Raw genomic sequence first — 24,513 nt, 5'->3', positions numbered from 1 at the left:
ACCACCTGTAGGTGGCAGTGTGATCAAGTAATTTTATGGGAGCTGCTTGGCAAATCCAAGTTTAATACTTTATTATTTGTCTGTCTATTAAAAAGGCTTTTTAAAAAAAAATAGATAAATGAAGTTCTCAAAAATATAGTTTTTAAGGTACTCAAAAATAAATATAATTCAGTCCTCATCTTTCCCACACTCATCATCAAAGGGATTGAAACCCATATGTGGTCCAGTTCTAGTGGACTACGGTGCCTTCATACTTCTAGGGCTATTTTGAGAATTTTGTAGCTTTTCATGATATTGTAAATAGAATTTTTTCCCTATATTTTCTAACAGACTACTTCTGATGTGTAAGATTGGTTTTTGTATGTTTATTTTTGTTTTAGACCATACTCTATAGTTCAAGTAGTGTTAATATGAATATTCTTGAATTTTCTAATATACAATTAAACTATCTGCAAATAATGTACTTTTCTCTCTCTTTCAAAACAGCGATGAATCTCTCTTTTATACTTAAAAAAACTAAATATAATTCTACTAAATGTAGGCAGAAGAAAAATATAATTGTATTGTGCTCTTAAAAAAATCTATTTCCATGAGCATGAGATTTTGTATTCACACAAAACTATTATCATTATAATAGTTTAATACTGCAATCCAAAGATACAGCCATAACCTTAAAATTGTATTTACACATAAATGATATAATATAGAATTATGTAAAAATGGAACCTCAATTATCTATTGTATCTACACCCATACCTCTACCCTCCACCCATTCTACTAAGAATGCTTATTCTTATCACAGAGATCTGTCTTCTTACAAAGCCAAAGGAAAACATCCTCGTGAACTCCAATAAAGTCCCAAATTTATTTAAATTTCAATACAAGAGCCAATGATTTTTTTACAGAAAAGTTACACCACTATCTGTTTCCTAAAACTATTTATTATCTTTTGAGCTGTGACAATGTACTTAGCACCACACAAAACAGGACATGGTCCCTTCCTGTATCTAATGTTGCGAATCCACCTAAGAGTTACAATCTATGAAATCATGAGTTTTGAAGATAGCACCTTTAGGTATTTTAGTTCACATGTATTTAAATGTGTGTTGATTTATAAGCTGTAAAATAGAATGGAAGTTTAAATATTTATCTCAAAATAAACTTTGCACTAGGTGGCACTGTTTGCTAATATGCTACTTATGTTGAACTAGACTAGTTAATGATTTTCATATACTTTGCTGTATCCCAGTAGGTACTTGGGAAATATAAAATCTATTATATATTTATAAGTATTTTTATGATTATGAAAGTAATTTATTCTCTTTTTAAAATTCTTCTAATGGAAAAGTCCAGAAAAATATAAAAAGTGTAAAAAGAAAAATCATCTATAATTCTGTGTTTAGATGGCTTATAAAATTTTTTTTCTCTATGGTCCAGGAAGCTCTGAATAAAGCATAAGCATTTGGGTCAAACTAACCTGGGTTCAAATCCTATCCATGCCATTTATACTTATTTAATGTATCTTAGGGCAAAAATCTTAATTTCATTAAGTTTTAATTTTTTTTTTTTAATCTTGACTCCTCTTCTCCCTCCAGCTACAATCTATTTCTTCAGGAAAGTTGTATGTTGTCTTTCCTTTCTTACATTTATTGCACTACTCTGTCCACTTCAATTTGGCTTCTGCTCCCATAGTCCAAACATGACCCTGATTAATGTCACTAATGACCTGCGTGTTGTCAGATTCAATGCACATTTTCCTGTCTTCATCTCATGCTCCCTCTCAGCAGCACTGTTGTGCTGGAGCCTGATGGTAACGGTGCCCGGCAGCTAATTATGTGCATCTTTTTCCAACTCCAAGTTCAGTGAAGACATGTTGGTAGCTTGAAATTAGCCATGGTGAGAATATTTACATCATGGAAATCAGCAAATGCTACAAATCAGAGCCCTCCCACCCCACCAGTAGCCATTTTTCAAACATTTATCAGCACAGTGCTGGATATAGGTGATCATTTTTCCCTTTACAGACTCCCTTTTTTGTTGTTTGTTTGTTTGTTTACGCAGTCCCACTCTCTCCTTGTTTTCCTCCCATCTTAGCTCCTCCGTCTTCTCCTTTGCTGGCTCTTCCTCTATTCTACCACTACATGTTAGCACTCCTCAGTCCTGAGTCCTCTCTTCTTCCTTTCATATAGTAGCTTCAAAAAATAATCTCACTAATTTCCAGGTATTTAAATGCTACCATATGCTGATCGATTTCAGATTTGTGTCTGCAGCCCGGACCTCCCCTCTAGGATCCAAAATCAAAACACTTATTTAAACTTGTACTGGATGTCTCACAGGTATCTCAAACTCATGGGCAAAACAAAGTTCCAGATTTAAGTCCACAAATCTTACCTTCTCTATCCCAACATTCTCCATTTCAGTAAATGGAACCGTCGTCTACTTGATCACCGAAGCCAAAAACTTAAGCATCGTCCATGGTTCTTCCCTGTCCTCCATCCCCGTGTCTAATCTAGCAGCAAATCCTGTCAATTATATTCCAAAATATCTTTTGACTCTTATTTTTATTCTCCACTTCTGTCATCACATTTTGTGCTGACATGGTCTCTCAACTCAATTACTATCATGGCCCCCAAACTGATCTCTGAAGGTCAATTCATCCTCCCCTCCAATCCATCTCCATGTAGGCGCAAAAAGTGATACAATGTAAATCAGATCACAGCATTTCCATGCTTAAAATCCTCAAACGATCTTTCACTATATTTAGCTTAAAAATCAAATATCAGGTTTTTGATCTGGCCCCTGCTAATCTGTCCAACTTGAAGTGTAGTCATTCAAGTTCGTTTATGTTCTGCTCAAGCCCACAGTGGTTGGCTTTCTAGTCTTGAACATGCTAAGATTCCCCCCCATATAGAGCTTTTGTATAGGCACCCCCCCCTCTGAAATGACCTTTTCCTTCTCTTTTTGTGGTTAGCTCCTTCTGTTCCTTTAATTATCAAATCAATTTAAATCTACCTTTTCATTGTTCTTTGTCTCAGTCCCCTTTTTATCTCCTGGTTGCATGAATGAATGAATCTATAAATAAGGATTTACTTTATAGGAACAAATAATGAAAAAAGTATGAAAAAGTTCTCAGCATAAGGCCTGGTACAGAGTATGTGTTAAATAAATGGCAATTTTTGGGGGAGTAGGTGGCAACTATTTAAAAATTTAATTCAATTTAATTTTTAACATTGCAGAGTTCCAGAATAAAGACTTGTGTCCTGAAGGTGGCAGTACTAAAACTCAGGATATTCTCATTTCCTAGTTTCACAGATGGGTAGTTTTACTTCAGCAGAACATCTCTAGTATTTATGATTTGAATTACTAAGTATGTACTAGTAAGACGAAGAGCTAGAATTGCTCAGAGGAATTGAAATATTTCTGGTAATCCAAATAAAATAAGAGAGAAAAGCACCAATAAAACTATCAGGCCATACATGTCTTTTGTTTTTCCCTGATCAAATACACATGGAAAGAGCGTATTTGGACTTTGGCAATTTAATAGGTTAGACTGTGATGCTAAAAATGTTCTAGCTATATGATTATAAATTTTTCACTGAGTTTGTTATCAGAGAGTTCTGCAACTTTAATCTTATATTAAAAATGCAGCTTGTTTATCATTAGAACTTCCAATGAAACAGAAAGGGTGGAGCTGCATTTATTATTTAAAAAAAAAAAAAGTCAGGGGCTCAGAGAGTAACATCAACTTGCTGTACTAAGGGTACATCAAGTAAGATAAAATTTAAAATAACATTATAAATAACACATAAATAACATTTAAAATAATATAAATAACTGATATGAAATAACACTAGTACTCGCATTAAATTTTAAAACCACTTAAGGAAAGACATTTATTCAAATGCTGGTTGGTTGTGTCTCATGAGAAGTGGTTCTGTTGCCACTAGCAACCACTAGCCACCACCACTGTGACTCTTCTGGAGTGAGGAGGGGTGTATGTCCAAGGGACCCTCCAGGCAATTGCATACGACTTCTACCTAAATCTTTAGTCCTCATCCTCTCTCATCTCTGACCCTCATCTCCCTGAAAGGATTAAAGCAGAATTTTCGTGGACTCTTCACTACACAGTGTCCTAACCCTGAATCTTACTCTATCCAGTGTGACCTTTCAGGGATAAAGGGACACTCCCAGCCCTGGTTATTACCAGCCGGGTCACAAAATATAGAAAAGAGAGACTCCAGAGGGAAAGAAAGCTTTGACCCACTTCATTCTTTTCCCCCCAGTTAAGTGTCACTTCCTTCTGACCTGCCACCTCCTTTGTTGGGCATCCCATTGTGTGTTCTCAAGGACCCCATTTGTTCTACTAATTATACCCAAACTCTCCTTTCTGAAGATGAAGTAGTGAAGAGAGAAGATCTTGGCTTTCCTTCATGTGTTCAAGTGTGAGAGTGCTTATACACAAAATTGATTTCCTGGAAACATAGCAGCCTCAACCTTTCTAATCTGTGAATGACAAAGGAGAAAAGTTACAGCCTCAGGGCTTCCCTGGTGGCGCAGTGGTTGAGAGTCTGCCTGCCAACGCAGGGGACACGGGTTTGAGCCCTGGTCTGGGAAGATCCCACATGCCGCGGAGCAGCTGGGCCCGTGAGCCACAACTACTGAGCCTGCGCGTCTGGAGCCTGTGCTCCGCAACAAGAGAGGCCGCGATAGTGAGAGGCCCGCGCACCGTGATGAAGAGTGGCCCCCGCTTGCCACAACTAGAGAAAAGCCCTCGCACAGAAACAAAGACCCAACACAGCCATAAATAAATAAATAAATAAATAAAAATTAAAAAAAAAAAAAAGTTACAGCCTCAGCTTGTGAGTCACTGTTAAAAAAAAAAATCAACACAACTTTCATCCCCAGCAATTTTATTTCTAAGTGTCTTTCCTAGACATACATTTGCAAATAATCATAGAGACATGTTCAAGGATTCTCAATGTAGCGTCATTTGTAACAGTGAAATGAAAGATAATATAAATGACCAGCAAAGGAAAAATGGTTAACTAAACGATAATGCACTGATTCAATGCAATATACCCATACTATGCAGCATCCAAAGAATAAAATGGATCTATATATACTGATGGAAGGATCCTTAAGACAAATTGTTAAATGAAAACAGTAATCTGTAGAAAAATATTTCTCTGTGTGTAATGTACACACATATACATGATGTATATATGTATGTAAACAAAGAAAAAAGGTTCAGAGGGCTACCCATAAAACAAATAGAAGTGATTACTTCTGGGGAAGAAAATTGGACTTGGGTGGAAGTTGGCTTAAAGCGGCTTTTGCTTTGTTTCTGAATTTTTTACAATGTGTATCAATGTACTATTACTTACACAGTTAAACATTTAAGAGAAAGGGACAAGGAAAGCAAGAAGACGTACAGTATAGTATAGTGGTTAATTTCATGGTCCCTGGAACCTGACGACCTATATCCAGGTTGTAGCTTGTCACTTATTTAACCTCTCTGTGCTTCAGTTTCCTCCCCTGTAAAATGGGGTAACAATAGTACCCACCTCAGAAGGTGGCTGTAAAGATGAAAGAAGATGATGCATGTAAAGTGCTTGGCACCTAGAATGTGTTATGTAAGAGTTAGCTAATAATATTGATTAAGGGAAGAATAAATCATTTGTGATTCCACTTTAGTCAGAAAAGTTATTACTTTTCTTCCTATTTTGGCACTAGTGGGACCTCAGGAAATGTACCTTTAAAAAATCAATATAAAAAAGCCCTGGAGATGAGGCTTGTAATGGTCTTGCTATTATCTAGTCATCCTGGAACAAAATGCAGGATGGCAAATTGGAGTGTACAGTCCAACCAACATTAATATCAAACACTGATCTGGGTGTTGGAGACAAAAAGACCAACGAGGCAAATTTTCTGCTCTTAAGGAACTCATTTTGTGTAATGGGAGGTGTGGTGGAGGGAAGAATCAAATCAGCCTACAGATCATTTCAGCATAATGTGGTGCTCTATCACAATGTGATAGGAATGATAAATGTAGGTAGAGAGAAAAGGAATAGGTGGGGACAAGGAAAGATTCCCGTAAGAGGTGAAAACTCTGGAAAGATGGGGACGAGTTAGCTAATGACAAGAAGGAAGGAATGGGCATTCCAGGCAGAGGAAACATCATGATTTATGTGAGGGAACTACTAGTAGTTTGGTACTGCTGAAATGTAGTATGTATATTTTTTGTGTGTGTGTGTGTGTTTGGCAGCAAGTGGAGAGAGCTGGGGAAGAATGGTGGGAGGAAGTAAAGAGTAACCTTACTTTGGAAAGATAGTGACAACCAAAGACGACCTTAGTCATGTAGTATCAGTGTTGTAATAAGAGCAGAAAGCCAGACTGTAGTGGAAAGATTACTGAAGATGACCTGCCTTGACAGATCAAGGGGTTCTATGTAAGAGGTCTCAACTTTGAGAAATAACCTTCTGAAAAAATATTACAGGACAATTTCTGACTTCTGCTTCTGTGTAGAATGTAATAGGTCATGGCAGGCCAGTGCTCTTGCTGCAACGCCTAGGGAAAAAAAGGATAAGTTGCAAAATTCATAGTTTAAAAGATATCAGAGAATTGACAGGGAAGAGCCCTTCCTAGGTAAGTTGACAATCTCTGGCCATTTCCTTGCCTGGGGATATTTGCCAGTTCTGGGTGAGGACTAAGAATCAGGCTTGGCCTAGGAAGAGGGACCTGACCCCTCTAGGGAAAATAGGTACAAGTAGAGCTTTTGCTGGTTGTGTGGGGCTGGCTTGACAGATTGTAAACTCGTATAGAACCAAACACAAAGGACCATTTGCTGATTCCTGGGTGATGCAGGACACTAGGAGACTTAGCTAGAAGCTTCTAAAAGGCGTTGTGAAATATCTCAGTTTCGTAATACTTAGGAGACAAATTCCCACTATAAGGAGAGGTCCTGACACAAATATATAGCCAGTTACTTCCTCAAGACATTTGCTAATTATTGAAACTGCATGGGGTCAGAGGCAAAGAGCTAAACTCAAAACCTCTAAAGGGCAGAACTGACTCTGAAGAGCTGAAGAGACAGAGACCGAGCAGGCTCTCAATCAAAAGCCAGGAGGGCCACACCTGAGAAATAGGGATGAAAAGAGATCCTTGTATGGGTTGAGGTGATCTGCCTACTTGATGGAAAATGACATCATCTGCAGCCTCTGGATTCTTATATACAATGTCTGGTATACAATCAAAATTACAAAATGTGTGAAGAGCAGGGAAATGTGGCCAATAATCAAGAGAAAAAATAGATAGTACAAGCAAAGCCACAGATGATTATATATTACAGTTACCTGACAAGGATTTTAAATATAACATATGATTAATATTAAAGAAAATAGGGAAAAATGGACAAAAAGATAAAGACCAACAGAGAATTAGAATCTATAAAGAAGAATCAAATACATATTCTAGAAATGAAAAATATGCTATCTGAAGTTAAAAACATCTTGGATGAGTTTGACAGGACACAGTAAAGACAGAGCTAGTGAACTTGAGGATGGGTGAACAGAAATTATCCAAATTGAAATATATAGAGAAAATATTTTGGAAGAAAAAGAATAGCACATAAATGCATGTTGAACACAAATGGTCTAAAACCAGTCTAACTAATTGATTACTCGAGAGAGAGAGAGAATAGACTATGGAGCAGAAGAAATTCATAAAAACATTAACCTTAAGATATTTTTAAGATGACTACTGAACCCAAGCAGGGTTAAATAGAAGAAAATCACACATAGCCAAACTGATGAAAACCAGATAAAAAGAAATCTTAAAAATAGACAGGTAAAAAGACATTTTACCTTCAAGAAACAATAGTAAGAGTAATTGCAATCTTTTCAACAGGAACTATGGAAAAAAGTAATGAAATGGGATCTTTAAATTGCTAAAGAAAAATACTCTGTACCTTACAATGATCACAAATGTTTTACCTATACCAATTACGGATTTGTTGTTCACCATCTCATATTTATGGCCATTTTTAGGTCCTATGAACACTCTTTAGCACTCTGAGCTATGTGGCCTCACACTTTATTCATATTACATAATTTGGGGCTTTGCAATTGTGTGGCATAAAGATCATCTATGCCAGGTTATGCAAACTGGAGTTTTATACTCCTTTAAGGTGATATTTACTTTTGTAATCCACTGGCTTGACTCTGCAATCAAATCATAGCATCAATGTAATCTTCTCATGAGGAGTTTACATTGCTTCGACTTTATTAGCAAGAGCTTTCTGCTGTATGTTAGGAATACTGCTTGTACTGATAGCTTTTATTCTAATTTTTCTGGCATATAATGTTGGGTCTCAGTGACTAGGGACATTTTTAAGGCTATTATAAACACCATGTTTAGAGTTTAATCACAAACTATAGGCCAGGTCATTTTTATTCATGTCACTTAAAGAATTCCCTACATTTGCAGCATGGAGACAGATGGAACAGTTCAATAATATAAGCAGCTGTGCTGTTATTGAACTGGAGGTTCCTTTTGGTGTGATTTAACATGTCTAAATAATGACTGAGAGGGTTTGTAAAATGTGTTCTTCAATATTCCCATAGATTCATCATAAGTGAAGCAGGACAGTGAGAACTTCCTGTGGCTAATGTGTCCTCTCTGGCCTATCTATGAACATCCAGTTATTTACTGTTTGGGTGGCTCACCTCTCTCCTGAACTAAAGAGACACCAGCCAGCAGCAGATGAGTAATCCTTGATGATTGGAAGTAACCAGTTGCCATTCCCCATCTCTCAGATGTTTCATTGAACATCCAGATATGTTTTTCTCAGGTAGCTTGAATACCTGGTCCCTCTTTTTCTTTTTCTTTCTTTCTTTCTTTCTTTCTTTCTTTCTTTCTTTCTTTCTTTCTTTCTTTCTTTCTTTCTTTCTTTCTCTCTTTCCTTCTTTCTTTTTCTTTATTTCTTTCTCTTTCTTTCTTTCTCTCTCTCTTTCTCTTTCCTTCTTTCCTCTTCCTTCTTTCTTTTTTCTTTCTTTCTTTCCTTCTTTCTTTCTCTCTTTCTCTTTCCTTCTTTCCTCTTCCTTCCTTCCTTCCTTTCCAAGGCACTGGTTCCTCGGGTGCACACCATTGGACAACTAGTACATTTTTGCCTGACTCCTGTAGGGACTAGAATCTGATCTTAACTCTGCCTTGATTCCCTTGTACTCGCTTCCTTTAATGATGAAGCCTACATCTAAAATATTTAACATCTCCACACTGCTCTACCAAACCCTGCCACTAGCCCTAATGTCTATATTAGAGACCCTTCAAATTTCACATTATGACCTGGATCTGGATTCAATTACTCATTCCTCTGTTTTTGACTTTTTCTCTCCTTTTTCAGTACAATTTTTCTGTTTCCCCAAGTTACTGCCAACTTCTATGTAGTTTTCCAGTATGCTGCATGACCAGCCTCTAACCCTCTGCTTCAAATTAAGTTTCATTATGTTAGGGTCTCCAGATAATGATAATAAAGCATTTACTATTTACCACAGGATAGAATAGAAACCATTCAGAACATAATTTCCAAGAAGTTGATTGATATTAAATGCCCCAAATGATATCAATGCTCCACCTCCAAATGGCCATTTTAAATGTGAAATCTTAGATGTGGGCACAATTAGGAGGCTGAGAAGAACTGAATAGAGGTTTCAGAATGGTGGACAACTAGATTGGTGCCTTCAAACATTAGCTCAGAAGCTCCCTAGATGAAAAATATGACTCTAGTGGTGATATAGAGGGGTACGAACCACAAAATACACACATTATTAACCAAGTAAATAATTACCATTCATTCAATGGTCTAATTAAAACGTTCTTTTATATACATTATTGCATTTGTAGTCCACAGTAACCTTGCTAGGTGGATATTACTTTTATTATGTGCATTTGAACCCAGCAAATAAGAGCAAATTTTATTGATTATTTACCATATGCCAGATTATGGTAATATATTTAACATTCATTTTCTCATTGAATCCATAAAAGACTTCTAAGAGGAAGCAACTCTTTTTAGATGAGGAAACTTCAGGCTTATAGAGGCTGTGCCTAAGGATGCAGGAGTAGCAAGTGAGAGAGCCAGGATTTAAAGATCAAAGCTTTTAATCATGAAGTTTGGAAGTTAAATGACTTGCCTAAGTTCTCCCAGCGGGGAAATTGGAGACCGGAATTGAGCCCAGGATACATGACGATTTATTGTTCATTTTCTAAAACTTTATTCACACACTATACAAATCTACCCACTTAAAATGCACAGTTCGATGGCTTTTAAAAAATTTTATATTGGAGTATAGTGGATTAAAAATGTTGTGTTAGTTTCAAGTGTACAGCAAAGTGATTCAGTTATACATATAGTTGTATCTATTCTTTTTCAAATTCTTTTCCCATTTAGGTTATTACAGAATATTGAGCAGAGTTCCCTGTGCTGTACAGTAGGTCCTTGTTGGTTATCTATTTTAAATATAGCAGTGTGTACATGTCAGCCCCAAACTCCCAAACTACCCCTCCCTGCACCCTTCCCCCTGGTAACCATAAGTTCATTCTCTAAGTCTGTGAGTCTTCTTCTGTTTTGTAATTGATGGCTTTTAGTCTATTCACAGAGTTGTCTGTCTTGCTCAGGCTGCCATAACAAAACACCATAGACTGAGTGGCTTAAACAACAGAAATTAATTTTCTCATAATTCTGGAGACTTGATGTCCAAGATCAAGGTGCCAGCATGGTCAGTTTCTGCTGAGGGCTCTCTTCCTGGCTGATAGATGGCAGTCTTCTTGCTGTGCCGTCATGTCGTAGTGGGGAAGAAGACAACAAGCTCTCTGGTGTCTCTTCTTATAAGGGACATCATGAAGGTCCCGATTTCATGACCTCATCTAAATTAGATTATCTCCCAAAGATCCCATCTCCAAATACCATCACATTGTGGGGTAGGAATTTAGCATTAATTTGGGGGGATACAGTTAAGTGCATAGCAACTCACTTCAGGTCAAAGGCCCAATAGTGACTAATAAATGTCCTCTGTCCCAATCCAAATTCTCTAGAGAGAGAACTGGATTGTCCCAGCCTGGGTCAGGTCCTCACTCCAGTCTCGTCAGCTGTGGCCATAGCAGAGATTGCTATGTCTTTGAGTTGTAGTGTGGTTTAAGGATTCTCTTGCTTTAAAAAATAACTTACCAGACAAGTATGTATCCCTAAATGATATATTTTCCAGTTTGGCTAGTGTTAAATATATTATGCTTCAATAATTCAGTCATGTTGGATATAGCTGTGGTGCATCCATTATTGCAAATGTGTATTATTTCAATATGTGACTACACCATACTTTGTTTTACTTATCTTCAAATTTGCTGCTTCTTCCTTCAGATGTATCCAGTCTACTGATGAGCTCATTGAAGGAATTCTCATCTCATATCTAGCCTTTCCATTTGACTTTTCTTATCATTTCCATCTTTTTGCTGAAATTCCCCACCTTTCTGTATGTGTTGTCCTTCTTTTCCACCAGATCCAGATACATAGTTATTTTCAAGTCCTTGCTTGTAGTTCCCAAACCTGGGTCATATCTGAGTCTAGTTCTGTTGATTCTATCTGGTATCACTTTCTCTCCTCCCAAAGAAAGTTCTTTAACATTCTCGTAGTACAGGTCTGCTGGTGATGCATTTTCTCATATTTCATTTGTTTAAAAAAGTTTTTGATGTTATTGAAGAATACTTTGGCTGATATAGAATTCTAGTTTGACAGTTTTTTTTCCTTTTGGCTCCTTAAAGAGTATTTCCAGTGTCTTCTGGAGTGCTTAGTTTCTGTCAAGAAGTCTACTCTCCTTATCTTTGTTGCTTTGCATTTAGTTTATCTTTTTACTCCAGGAGCTTTTATGATTTTCTCTTTATCACTGGTTTTCAGCAATTTGCTTATAATACGCCTGGGTGTATTTTGTTTTGTATGTGGGTATATGTTTACCCTGCTCGAGAACCACTGAGTTCTTTGAAATGTGAAATTATTCTTTTCCTCAAATTTGGAATATTTTCTGCTCCTCTCCTTTCTAAGATTCAAATATTCATATGTTAGACTATTATTGTTCCACTGGTCACTGAACCTGTTTATGATTTTTTCAATGTTTTTTTCTCTGTGTATCACTTTGAATAGCTTTCATTGATTACTTCATGTTCACTGATCTTTTCTTCTGAAGAGTCTTATTTGCTATTTATTCCACTTTGTGAAATTTTTGCTTAAGATGTTGTATTTTCCTAAAACTTCGATTTGGTTTATTTGTTCTTTAAACTTTCATTTTCTTCCTCACTATCTTCATGTCTTCCTTTAAATACTTGAATGTAGTTAATTGATAGTTCCATCATCTCTGTCATTCTAAGTCTGTTTTAATGATTGGTTTTTCTCTGAGTTATGGGCTACATTCTCCTGCTTTGTGGCATGTTTAGTAATTTTTGACTGGATGCTGACCATTGTAACCATTACTTTGTTGAGTGCTGAATTTGTTGTCTTCCTTTAAGATTGTTGTTCTCTATTCTACAGGCAATTAAGTTATTTACAGATCAGTTTGATCTCTTTAAGGCCTGTTTTAAGTTTTGCTGGGGTAGATGGAGTGTACCTTTACTTCAGCAGTATTTTAGCCTCCCTACTAAGGTGTGACTCTGATGAAGTTTCCACTGAGTGCCTTAGATTATCACCAATGAATCTCTGCTGTGCCTGGCCAGAACTCAAATATCTCCCAGCCTCGTGTGAGCCCTACAAATTGTTCCTCTTTTAACAATTTGTTCATTTTGCCTACCCTTTGTAGCTTCATCTTACATGTGTACAGCCTAGTACACAGTAACGTTTCAAGGGGATTCTTGTGTAGATTCTTGGAGCTCTTTTTCTACATAGTTTGTTCTTCTAGGTATTCTGTCCCACAGCTTCCAGCCACTTCAGTCTCCCAGGACTGTGATTTGGTTTCCTAAAAGCAATGAGACCACTGAGCTCTGTTTGAGTTTCTCCTCCTTCCACCTGTGGTCTGCAAATCTACTTTAGTCAGAAGCTAGAGCATTCACAGGACTCGTCTTATTTGCTTGCCTTTTTTAAAGGATCACTGTCCTGAGTTGTCTGTTGTCCATGCCCTACAAATAGTTGTTTCATGTATTTTATTCAGTTTTTCACCTGTTTGATGTGGGAAAGCAAACCTAATTCATGTTACTTCATCATGTCCAGAAGTGAATTTTAGTCTGTAACATTTTTTAAACATCTGCTCCATATGTAAATAAGTGTCTCTTTCTATTCCTAATATTCACTTTTGCCTTCTCTTTTTTTCCTTAATCAATTTCATTAAAGGTGATCCATTTTATTAATCTTTTCAAAGAAATAATTTTTATCCTAGTCTATCATTTCAAATGTATCAATGTTTAGTCAGATTTATCTACATGTAAACAAAATTTTTTTCTCTCATTGTTTCTTCCATCTCACACCTTTTAACAGAGGTCATTTTTTGCTATATAAATATATTTATATATTATATATATTTATATATAAATAATGTAGAAATGCCTTTAGTGGAAAACAATATTTATTTTAAAATATCTTTATTTTGCTCTCATTGTTGAAAGATTTTTTGCTGTTTACATAATTTAATTGGCTATAGTCTAATCACAATTCCATTGTCTTCTGGCTTTCACCATTCCATTTAAGAAATGTCTTGTTAGTCTGTTGTTTCTTTGTAGACTGTCTTTTCCCTTTGTTTTTAGTGTTGTTTGGTTTCAATACAATGTGTCTAGGTCTGGATTTCTGTTTATTCATCCTGTTTGATATAAGTTGTATTTCCTTTATCTGTGGATTTATGTTTTTTTGTAAAGTTCTCAGTTGTTATTTCTTTAAATGCTGTCTCTCCTCCATGTTTTCTATTCTCTCTTAGGACTCCTATTATTTATACATTAGACCATATCATTCTGCCCTCTATATATCTTAACCTCTTTTTTAATATTTCCATCTCCTAATATTTCACAGCTGTATTCTTAGCAATTTTTTAAACATCTACCTTCCATTTCACTAATTATTTGGTTCCAAATAATCTTCTGTTTCACCTATTCATTGAACTAAAAAAATTTTTTTTAACAGTTGATATTTAAAATTTTGATTTTTTAAAATTTACTTGGTGATTTTTTGTAGTTTCTTGTTGGTTCATTTTTCTGTGATGTATACCTTTTATTACTTTTTTGTATTATTTATATATTTCATCTCATTTTATATTTGTTATCTGGGAATTACAAGATCTGAAGTACTTACTATCTATATCTGCTATTTGTTATTTCTGATAACTCTCATTCAGAGTGGCATGTTTTCTTGTGTATTTAGTAATCATTGATTGTGACCTCATTTTTGGTGGATCATCTGTCAAATTTTATCAGAATAGAATTTTTGTTTGCTTCTCTTGGGAGCCAGGGATACTACTGACCTGGAATCATTTCAGCCCCCTTTAGTGACCTGGCTTCATGACAAGTCTCAAGTTTAGCTTCTCCACCTTGTACATTGTCTGACTTTCTCCTACTTGAACATAAATATCATGAGGACAGGAACTGATCTAACTGGTTTGCCATGTCTTCTTCATTGCCTTACTTCTTCATTGCCTTACATGGTAGGTATTACAAACGTATTTGCTGAAAAATTGTTGAGTAGTCAGATTGCCCTTTTTTTAAAAAAAAAAAACTTGAAGTTATACAGAAAGCCAAATTGAAGTGGTGGTGAATCAGCAGTTGAAAAGCTGTGTGAATATGAATCCATATTCAATCACTTTAAAAGTCAACAAAGAATAGAAAACACTAATAATGTATGCTAACTTCCATTAGAAGTTGAAAGAGTATTTTTGGCAAGAGTCAAATAGTAACATTTTTTTTCAAACACAGACTGGAATGTTTCTTCCCATTGGTCTATATAAAACTGCTATTTATAGTTTCAACCAATAGCCTATACTTTATTACCTGACTTTAAAAAGTGGCATTTAACGTTTCTCTTAAAATTCCTTGCATCTTAGAGTTTGCTTTTACGATGATTTCAAAAGTATTCTCAGTTATCTTAGATGAGAAATTTGTTAGGATGTTCAAGCTACTAACAGGAACTTGGTTGCTGTGTGGTTGGAAGAATTAGTTTCAGATTTGTAAGATTATAGGAACAGATTCTGGAATGATGTGTTTGACTGTAACAGGCATTTCAATCATAACTGCAAAATATAAGCAAATCATATACATTTTAAAATCTGAACTGATACTTAACCCGAAGAAGACCAAAGTTAAATTCATAGGGAAACCTTTCTTTAGCCAAAGATAATCTTTGATGATAAACTTACCATTTTCCAACCTGCCAGTCAATCAGGTACTGAGTACCAGTGTGTGCCTAACAGTTTTGTTTAAGATGTCTTATTTCAGACTTACAGTTATATATAGGAGTGTATTTTATAAGCATCTGTGTAGTCTATTATAAGCATGTTAAGGACAGGAGTAAGCTCTGTTCATTATTAGGCTTTTGCGCTGTACCTATAATTTTGGTGTAAAGTTATAAGGACCAGAACTATTGTGACAGTTAGAGAAAAGGGCTGGATATTAATTACAAGAATAAAAGTGAAAGTCACACAATTTTGGGACCTCCCTATCTTACTAGTCTGGGGTCTGATATAATATATGCCCTGTGATATACTTCCAGAACAAATTCAATTCAACAAGACGATCCAAGTCTCTCATTTCAAGGAACTTACAATCAGCTGGAGAGACAGGAAACACGTACAACAAAACCATTGAATGGCAACACAAAGCAGTATATTAAGTAAAAATAGGTGGTTCTGAAAGTACAAGTTGAAAGAATGAGGAGATCAAGGTGGGTTGAGGTCGCTGGAGGACTTTACACGAGGAGACAGTGTATAAATTAATTTGGGTGAGGAGGAGGGCATTTGGGAGGCGCACCAGAGGGAAACTATTCTGTCTACAACAGAGCGTTTGCTTAGAGGAGTAGCTAGAGATGATGCTGGAGAGGTAAGAGAGCATAGGTTGTGGAAAGCCTCAAAATCTTCATAGTCCTTTAGCTCCATATAGACACAGACAATGTCTATGTTGTTCACCATTGTAACTCTGGTACCTACCATAGAGATTGGCATATAGTATATATTCAATAAAATTCTGTTGAATGGATTAACTGCATGGATGAGGAGACTTTGAAATGTTGAGGCTTTATCTGAAGATTTGTGGGGATTCACTGGAAGTTTTGGAGTATGAAGATGTCATATTATAAACAGTGTTTTAAGAAAGCTATTCTCAAGGCAAGAGGCAAAATAAACTGGAGCGGGTGGAGGCTGGATGTAGGGAGAACAGTGGCTTTCATGTAACCATCCTTTGGGTGAGAAGGGTTAACAGTGGGAAAAAAGAGTTGTTTTGAAATGGAAGCAACCGGATTGTGATTTATTGTCAAGTTTGCCTCCTAGAAGATAGCAAAAGGGATGTTGTCAAGACGGATAAATAATGAGTTAATTTTTGTAGTTGGTAGTTGAATATGAGAATTTCTACTCTCATTACTTACCTTTTTCCTAATATTTCTCTCCCCACATGGTTATTTGATTGGGCTTTTTTTTTCAATGATGCTCAGTTATCCACCGATTATTTTTTTCTAGAGATAGTTTGTTCACCTATTCTTTGAAGATTTCTGAATTATCAGACCTATTATACAATTCTCATTATATCAGGATAGATTTGGGAAGTGCCTACATAGAAAATAACTAGAATATCTGTTGTGAGAGTGGATATAGGAATAGACACGGAGAAGGGAGTGAGTGTGAATTCCTGAAACTTGGAATTCTTTCATCAGTCTTAGAGGTTTAATAAGCTGCTGTGCCCGTTCTCCTCAAAGCTTAGAATCTCACCTCTTCAGTTTAGAACTTCTGGATCTGGTGGTGTTGTAAGGTTGCTTACTAGCCTCAAGCTCTAGTTGATAAAACCTCCAGGCAGTAGGAGATTGTTCTTGTATTTTTTTCGTTTTTACTCTGATAAATAGAAAAGGTGGATTTGCTTAGAATGTTTGCCCTACTCTCCAGCCCAGCCCAGCCCTGCCCAGCCCTGATACTCCAGAGTTGATACAATAGATCAGATGTGTTTACAGACCTTCCTTGAGTGTCAGTTGACTCAAGACCCAGGGCTGGGTCAGCCCTGCTCTGCATCACCTCAAGGGTCCCAGGAAGAAAAGTCCGCCCATCCCACCCGGCCGACTTCGAAGGGGCTCACTGGTCGCTAATTTTGTTTTGACCAGCGGGCGGACGCCCAAGGTCTTCCTCCCACTGAAGCCCAAGCCCCTCCAGCGACCGTGGTCTTCCCCTCCTGTCCAGGGTATCACTTAGGGGAGGGAAGAGAACAGCTCTTTCCTCCTTTCTTTCTCTGAGACCAAAGCGGGAGGCTGGAAGGCCACTCATAGCGGCAGCACTATTCTTATTACTACTATTATTTTCAACAAGGACTCGGGTCGGGGGAGGGGAGACGCAGCCCTCACCGCACGCCGCACCACGCTCGCTCGGGGACAAAAGCTCGCGCTGGCGCCGCAGCCGAGCTGGAGGCGCGTCCCCGCCGCCGCTGGACCCGGTGGGCCGGGCGGCCGGGCGGGCGGGGGAGGCGGGGAGGCGGGCCCCGCCCAGCTCGGGCCGCGGGCTGTCAGCGCTGCCGCGCCCGGCCGGTGCTCGCCCGCCGGCCGTGCTGCGCCCAGCGGCGCCCAGGTGTCTTGCGGGAGGCGTCCCCGCGCGGCCAGCCGCCTTCCCACGCGGGCGGGCGCGGGTGCGCCTCGTGCGTTTCGGCGAGATTTTCCTCCCCACGCCCTGCCGGGTGTCTCCGCCGCCCTCCCTGCTTCGACTCCTGCTGCCTGAACCATGTCCGCAAGGGGTGAGTGGGGACCAGGTGGGCGCCGTCCCCGGACCCCGCGCCGGGCCCGGCGGGGAAGGCGCGGACCAGGGCGGGCCGGGCAGGTGCCGGAGGGCGGGGGGCCGGGGGCCGCGAGAGCCTTGCCGGCCCCAACCCGGTCTGAAACTTTGGCATCGGATCCCTGGGCTCTGGGCGGCCGAGGGTGGGGCGGGGGCAGTGTGCGGGGAGTGTGTGTGTGTGTGTGTGTGTGTGTGTGTGTGTGTGTGTAAGGAAGCCCTCGCCCTTGACCTTGATCCCCCGGATGTGGGCGAAGCCAGAGGGCCGAGGTCGGTGTCCGGCTCACCTGTGCCAGCCGCACGTCTGGGCTGGGAGGGCGTGGGGGATGGGCTCGCCGCTGCCAGTCCTGCTGGGCAGTGGCCTGAAGGGCTGGCCGGGAGGGAGGAAGAGGTGTTTTTTTTTTCCTCCATTCTTGTTACCATTTTGCAGCTTGGTTACGGAAGGAATCCAGGGCTTGATGCAGTAACATTTAAAGCTGCAGTGCTTACATCTCATTTAAAAAAGTAAATTCCCTACCTGTACTCCTCTTTGCATTAATCTCCCCTCACCCCAGCAGTTTTCTTCCTGGAGTTGAACGATTTAACTGCAGGTGAAACTGGGCGAAAGAAAGAAAAAAAAAAAAATCAGAATTGCTTTTCAGCCAAGAGTGAAGGGAATGTATTTCTTGCCATCTGGAGCCAGTGGTGATGCTGGGAGAGTGGGTTAGTCATAGCTCAGTGGCTGCTACTATGAGTGAAATATTAAAGCGATCAAGTCACTGTGCAGCTTGCCAGCAATGAAAACGAAGTGACTTGGTTGCTTTGCCATAAGCCTTTAAGGAAAATAGTGATTATGTTTAGAAAGTATATTTGCTAAGCAATAAGTACCACCCCTTTTGATACCCCGAAGCTTTAAGAGGAGTTGCAGTGTAATTTTTTTTTTTAACTCTGAAGGGTGAACCCTGCTTTTTGAGGGGAGTTTAGGAATTTAACAATGTGTTGGATAATTAAGTGATGCTTTTCAAGGTTCATTCTGGGGCGTGTAATGAATAAAGTAAATTCTATCCAGAATGTTTAAACTCCCTTTTAAGGAAACTGGTCTTTGTGGGTCTGGCAATATGGTTGGTTGGTTCCGTACCTGGAAATGGGGTGGTACAGGCAGGGTGGAATGACAGAATTTATGTTTGTAGATCTCGGGCTACAGAGGTGATATGCGACCCTGAGATACTACCTGCCTAATGATGCCTAAAAATTTGTGTGTATTAGAGAAAGAAAAAAGAGGGTGAAACGTTGACTACAGGGGGCTGGGTGTGTGTACGGAATCTTCTGAGCGACTCCAGCTGTATAATCTCTAAACTGTGCTCTCAGACGGAGGCTTTTGGTCCTGACTTCTGTCCTAAGTATTACAAGGAACACGTGGCGACTAGTTCTCATAGGTTGTATAACTCTCTGTGGTCAGAGTGCACCTCTGATGCGCTTTACACCACCCAAACCCCTTAGTACACAAAACGTTGCACACCGTAGGAGCCAACTAACTACTGGGAACCTTGGTATGTCCTAGAAAGCATCAAGTTCATTAGGTAACCCCCCAGTTTCACCTTGTCTCTGGCCCCTTCTACTACAAGGTCTCTGTGGTTTATCCAAGGATATGAAATGAAGATGCCCCAGTGATTCAGAGGCTAGAGCCCTGGCTTGGGACCTGGTTCTTGAATATTTCTTCTTGAACCTGGTTTCAAGCAGGATGATTCGGAGTCGGACACAGATCTTTCACTTAACGCTCTTGTTTCCCCTTCAAACTCCATGTTGATAATCTTGCATTTGACAGTTTAAAGTCTGACTAATATTGCAAGGGGAGAAAAAAACATGATAAATATCAGTTACTGCATACTTACTACATGTCAGGCACTTTACATGTATTGCCTCAGTTGGTCCTCACAATAACTGACTCAAGTAGATGCTGTTATTACCTCTCCATTTCACAGATGAAGGAACTGAGGTTTTGAGAGATTGTGTAACTTAACCTGAGCTCAAACATTTGGTAGGTGGCAGACCCTGATTTCTACCCAGGACTGTCTGACTTCTGATCACATCCACTTTGTTTTAGTGCTTCTCTATTACTTGTCCTTTGAGTATTATAGTAAACATCACAATCATTGATTTGCTGAGAGAGAAAAATGCCCTATACTTGAGATTGAAAGGAAATGGCCTTGGTAAGTCATTTGGAATTCCCAGTACATTTAGGAACTTCTTCATGGACATTTGGTAAAGACCAAGTGAGGGAAACAAGGCCCTTGATCCTTGATGTTGTTAATTTGATATCCCTACTCTGTTTCTTCCTCCTTTACTTTTGAGGACCAGAACTTCCTAGATATTACCAATGACTGAAGATTTTTCTTATGTTTCTATGAAGTACTTCTATCTTTATGAATTTGTAAAAAACAATTCTGAATGATTAGTAGAATGCCTAGTATAGTAGCTACTGAATTAAGTTCATGTGGAGAGATGTCTGTTTGCCATTTATTTTTTATAAAAGATGTTTTTAGAACTGAGCTTCACTATGCTTTTCTAATTTAGTATCTGCTCTCATCTCTATTCCTGAAAGTAGAGATAAACTTTTATGGTCAGAAAGTTAATGTCTACTTAAATACCTAACTTATCATTAGGAAGGTCTTTAGATACTTGGAAAGATAAATCTCATTAATTTAAAAAATGAACTCTGCTTGTTTCTAATATCTAGACTTGTAAGTTATGGTAGGGGTAGAAATATTTTTTAAAAATTGAAAATGCTGAAACATTGAATCTCATAGAAAAGTAATTTTATTAAAAAATTGTAGAGAGAAAAATATTTTTGAATTCATCTTCTCTTTAAGATATAAAGAGAGTACTAAAATTTAATTCATTATTCAAACTACCAATAAAAGATATTCTTAAATTTCATGATAGGCCAGCTAAGACATTCCTCATCTTGTGGTCTTTTAGAATACTATCATCAAAGACTTTTAACTTGGTGTTGTATTTTAACTGCTAGAGACCAAAATGGAGCTATCATGTCTTGATTTTGAATTGACAAACTGGGGGAAATTATAACACTTAGAAAAGAGTTTCCAAACCTGGGAAGAATCATCTAGGTAGCCTTTTTAAAATGTAGATTCTTGGGTCTCATTCCAGGTCTAATGGCTCATAACCTCTAAAGGTAGTGCCCAAACATCCATATACTATGTGAAAAGCTCCCCAGGTAATTCTAAAAATCATTAGATTAGAGCAGGATCAAAGAATCATCTGGAGTATTTATTAAACATGCTGATACCGGGCTCTGCTTCAGATCTACTGAATCAGAATATTCATGGAAAGGCCTGGGAATCTGAATTTTTAGCAAATTTCAGTTGATTCTTATGTACAGCCAGACTTGGGAGTTATTGAATTAGAGCTTGTTTCTTTTAACTCAGGGCTTCTGTATCGTCCAGCAAGTTTTGGAAAAAAGCTGTTTTTGAGTTATAAAAATAATGTACTAAAATTTATTATCAATATATTCGTATAATCAAAATATATTAATGTATAAATGGATATATTAAATATTGAAATTATAGAGTATTATATTAAAAATTCAAACAGAAGTGTATTAACTTAAAAATGAAAATTTTCTATTTTTACACCCTTCCTACCAAATCCTCGGAATTAAGCATGGCAAACAGTGCATCCTGTGTATCCTTCCCGGCAGTTTCTATCTGGTTAGCTTTTGGTTCAGTTCAATAAATATTAAATACCTATTCAGTACAAGATGCGTGGCAGCAACTGGCGCTGTACGCAGAAGAGATAGCTTATGAGCTTATTAGGTTGTCAGAGCTCGAGTCTTGAGAAAATAGGTCCAGGTATGTGAGGATAGAGTCCAGAGCACGGGCAGAGAAATAACGCAAAGTATGGATGCTCTAGAAATGTTAGCTCGGTCTTGCTATCTTTGTTTTCAGAATTTCCATAAAACTAGGAGCAACCTGAATGCTCATCCACTGGAGAATGAGTGACTAAATCATGGTTCATCCATACGATAGACTGTTATACAACTATTAGAAAGAATGAGTTAGGTCCATATGTGTTGGTCTGGAGTGATGGCCATGATACATTATTAAGGGAAAAGAGCAAGTGTTATGATAAAATACATGTGTGCGATCCCAGTTCTACAAATTGAGAAGACTCTCTAAGTGTGCATATGGGTGTGCCATGAGCATAGAGAAAGTCATAGAACAGTACACACCAAGCATTCAACAGTGGTTAAAAAAAGTCAAGGGTAAAAAAAAGTCAAGAGTAAAAAAAGTTAAAGTCAAGGGTAGGGAGGGGAGAGAGTTGGCTTTTCTTTGAACACGTCTTTGTGTTGTCTGATAGCAAGTAGATATAGCTTTAAAAGATTGAGAGAAAAATCGAATAAATAAGAAAAATGTCCACTTCATCCCCAGTATTCATTTCATTTATTCAAGTCAGGACTGTAGATTTTCATTCATTTATTCAACAAACATTTACTGAACACCTGTTACGTGCCAGCAGTCAGTGACTAGGACACAGCATATACCCTCAAGGAACTCATAGTTCTGTGCGGGAGACAAATACATAAATATTATTTTTACAAGGATATGCTGAGTGCAGAGAGAAGGAGAGAGATAATGTGAGCTAGAGAAAGAGTTATGAGGATACAAAGGAGTGGCACCGAATATAGCTGTGGGGGGTGAGGACCAGGAGATCAGGTGAGGTTTCTTGAAGAAAGCGGGGATATTTTCTTGGAGAATGAGTTGGATTTAGCCAGGTGAAAAAGGATGGGGTGGAGGGAAAGGCTTTCCAGGGACACTTGGGCATGAAAGAAACAGTTCTGTGTATGTCAACCTGGAAGGCATGTAGGTTCAGGAGGGTGTGTTTGCCAGGGAGAGAGGAGCCAGATCTCAGTTGAGTGAGGAGGTGCGGCGGGCTGGGGGATGTAGGGATTGTGGAACGGCTGGGGATGTAGGGATTGTGGAACGGCTGGGGATGTAGGGATTGTGGAACGGCTGGGGATGTAGGGATTGTGGAACGGCTGGGGATGTAGGGATTGTGGAACGGCTGGGGATGTAGGGATTGTGGAACGGCTGGGGATGTAGGGATTGTGGAACGGCTGGGGATGTAGGGATTGTGGAACGGCTGGGGATGTAGGGATTGTGGAACGGCTGGGGATGTAGGGATTGTGGAACGGCTGGGGATGTAGGGATTGTGGAACGGCTGGGGATGTAGGGATTGTGGAACGGCTGGGGATGTAGGGATTGTGGAGCGGCTGGGGATGTAGGGATTGTGGAACGGCTGGGGATGTAGGGATTGTGGAACGGCTGGGGATGTAGGGATTGTGGAACGGCTGGGGATGTAGGGATTGTGGAACGGCTGGGGATGTAGGGATTGTGGAACGGCTGGGGATGTAGGGATTGTGGAGCGGCTGGGGATGTAGGGATTGTGGAGCGGCTGGGGATGTAGGGATTGTGGAACGGCTGGGGATGTAGGGATTGTGGAACGGCTGGGGATGTAGGGATTGTGGAACGGCTGGGGATGTAGGGATTGTGGAACGGCTGGGGATGTAGGGATTGTGGAACGGCTGGGGATGTAGGGATTGTGGAACGGCTGGGGATGTAGGGATTGTGGAACGGCTGGGGATGTAGGGATTGTGGAACGGCTGGGGATGTAGGGATTGTGGAACGGCTGGGGATGTAGGGATTGTGGAACGGCTGGGGATGTAGGGATTGTGGAACGGCTGGGGATGTAGGGATTGTGGAACGGCTGGGGATGTAGGGATTGTGGAACGGCTGGGGATGTAGGGATTGTGGAACGGCTGGGGATGTAGGGATTGTGGAACGGCTGGGGATGTAGGGATTGTGGAGCGGCTGGGGATGTAGGGATTGTGGAACGGCTGGGGATGTAGGGATTGTGGAACGGCTGGGGATGTAGGGATTGTGGAACGGCTGGGGATGTAGGGATTGTGGAACGGCTGGGGATGTAGGGATTGTGGAACGGCTGGGGATGTAGGGATTGTGGAACGGCTGGGGATGTAGGGATTGTGGAACGGCTGGGGATGTAGGGATTGTGGAACGGCTGGGGATGTAGGGATTGTGGAACGGCTGGGGATGTAGGGATTGTGGAACGGCTGGGGATGTAGGGATTGTGGAACGGCTGGGGATGTAGGGATTGTGGAACGGCTGGGGATGTAGGGATTGTGGAACGGCTGGGGATGTAGGGATTGTGGAACGGCTGGGGATGTAGGGATTGTGGAACGGCTGGGGATGTAGGGATTGTGGAACGGCTGGGGATGTAGGGATTGTGGAACGGCTGGGGATGTAGGGATTGTGGAACGGCTGGGATGTAGGGATTGTGGAACGGCTGGGGATGTAGGGATTGTGGAACGGCTGGGGATGTAGGGATTGTGGAACGGCTGGGGATGTAGGGATTGTGGAACGGCTGGGGATGTAGGATTGTGGAACGGCTGGGGATGTAGGGATTGTGGAGCGGCTGGGATGTAGGGATTGTGGAACGGCTGGGGATGTAGGGATTGTGGAACGGCTGG

At 39.6% G+C, this 24,513-nt stretch overlaps 1 protein-coding gene and 1 long non-coding RNA gene across 2 annotated transcripts in view; one reads left to right on the top strand and one right to left on the bottom strand.

Annotated features, from left to right (window-relative positions):
* Window positions 1-8,868: 8,868 nt before the first annotated feature.
* LOC309635959 lies at window positions 8,869-22,902 on the bottom strand. Its single transcript, XR_014249123.1, has 2 exons — window positions 18,257-22,902; window positions 8,869-17,051 (listed from the first exon to the last, which is right to left on the bottom strand). It is a non-coding gene; the product is annotated as an uncharacterized lncRNA (long non-coding RNA).
* ABLIM1 (actin binding LIM protein 1) overlaps window positions 17,708-24,513 on the top strand; it is a gene marked incomplete at its 5' end in the record, with an annotated part of 334,066 nt that continues 327,260 nt past the window's right edge. The window contains one exon of the mRNA XM_082407813.1: window positions 17,708-17,934. Coding sequence (XP_082263939.1) covers window positions 17,922-17,934 — 13 coding nt within the window. The remainder of the gene's footprint in view (window positions 17,935-24,513) is intronic.

This window comes from Balaenoptera borealis (assembly GCF_965194805.1).
Source record: "Balaenoptera borealis genome assembly, chromosome: 10".
Lineage (NCBI taxonomy): Eukaryota > Metazoa > Chordata > Mammalia > Artiodactyla > Balaenopteridae > Balaenoptera > Balaenoptera borealis.
The sequence above is the reverse complement of the archived record's forward strand: the minus strand, read 5'-3'. Positions and strand labels throughout refer to the sequence as shown.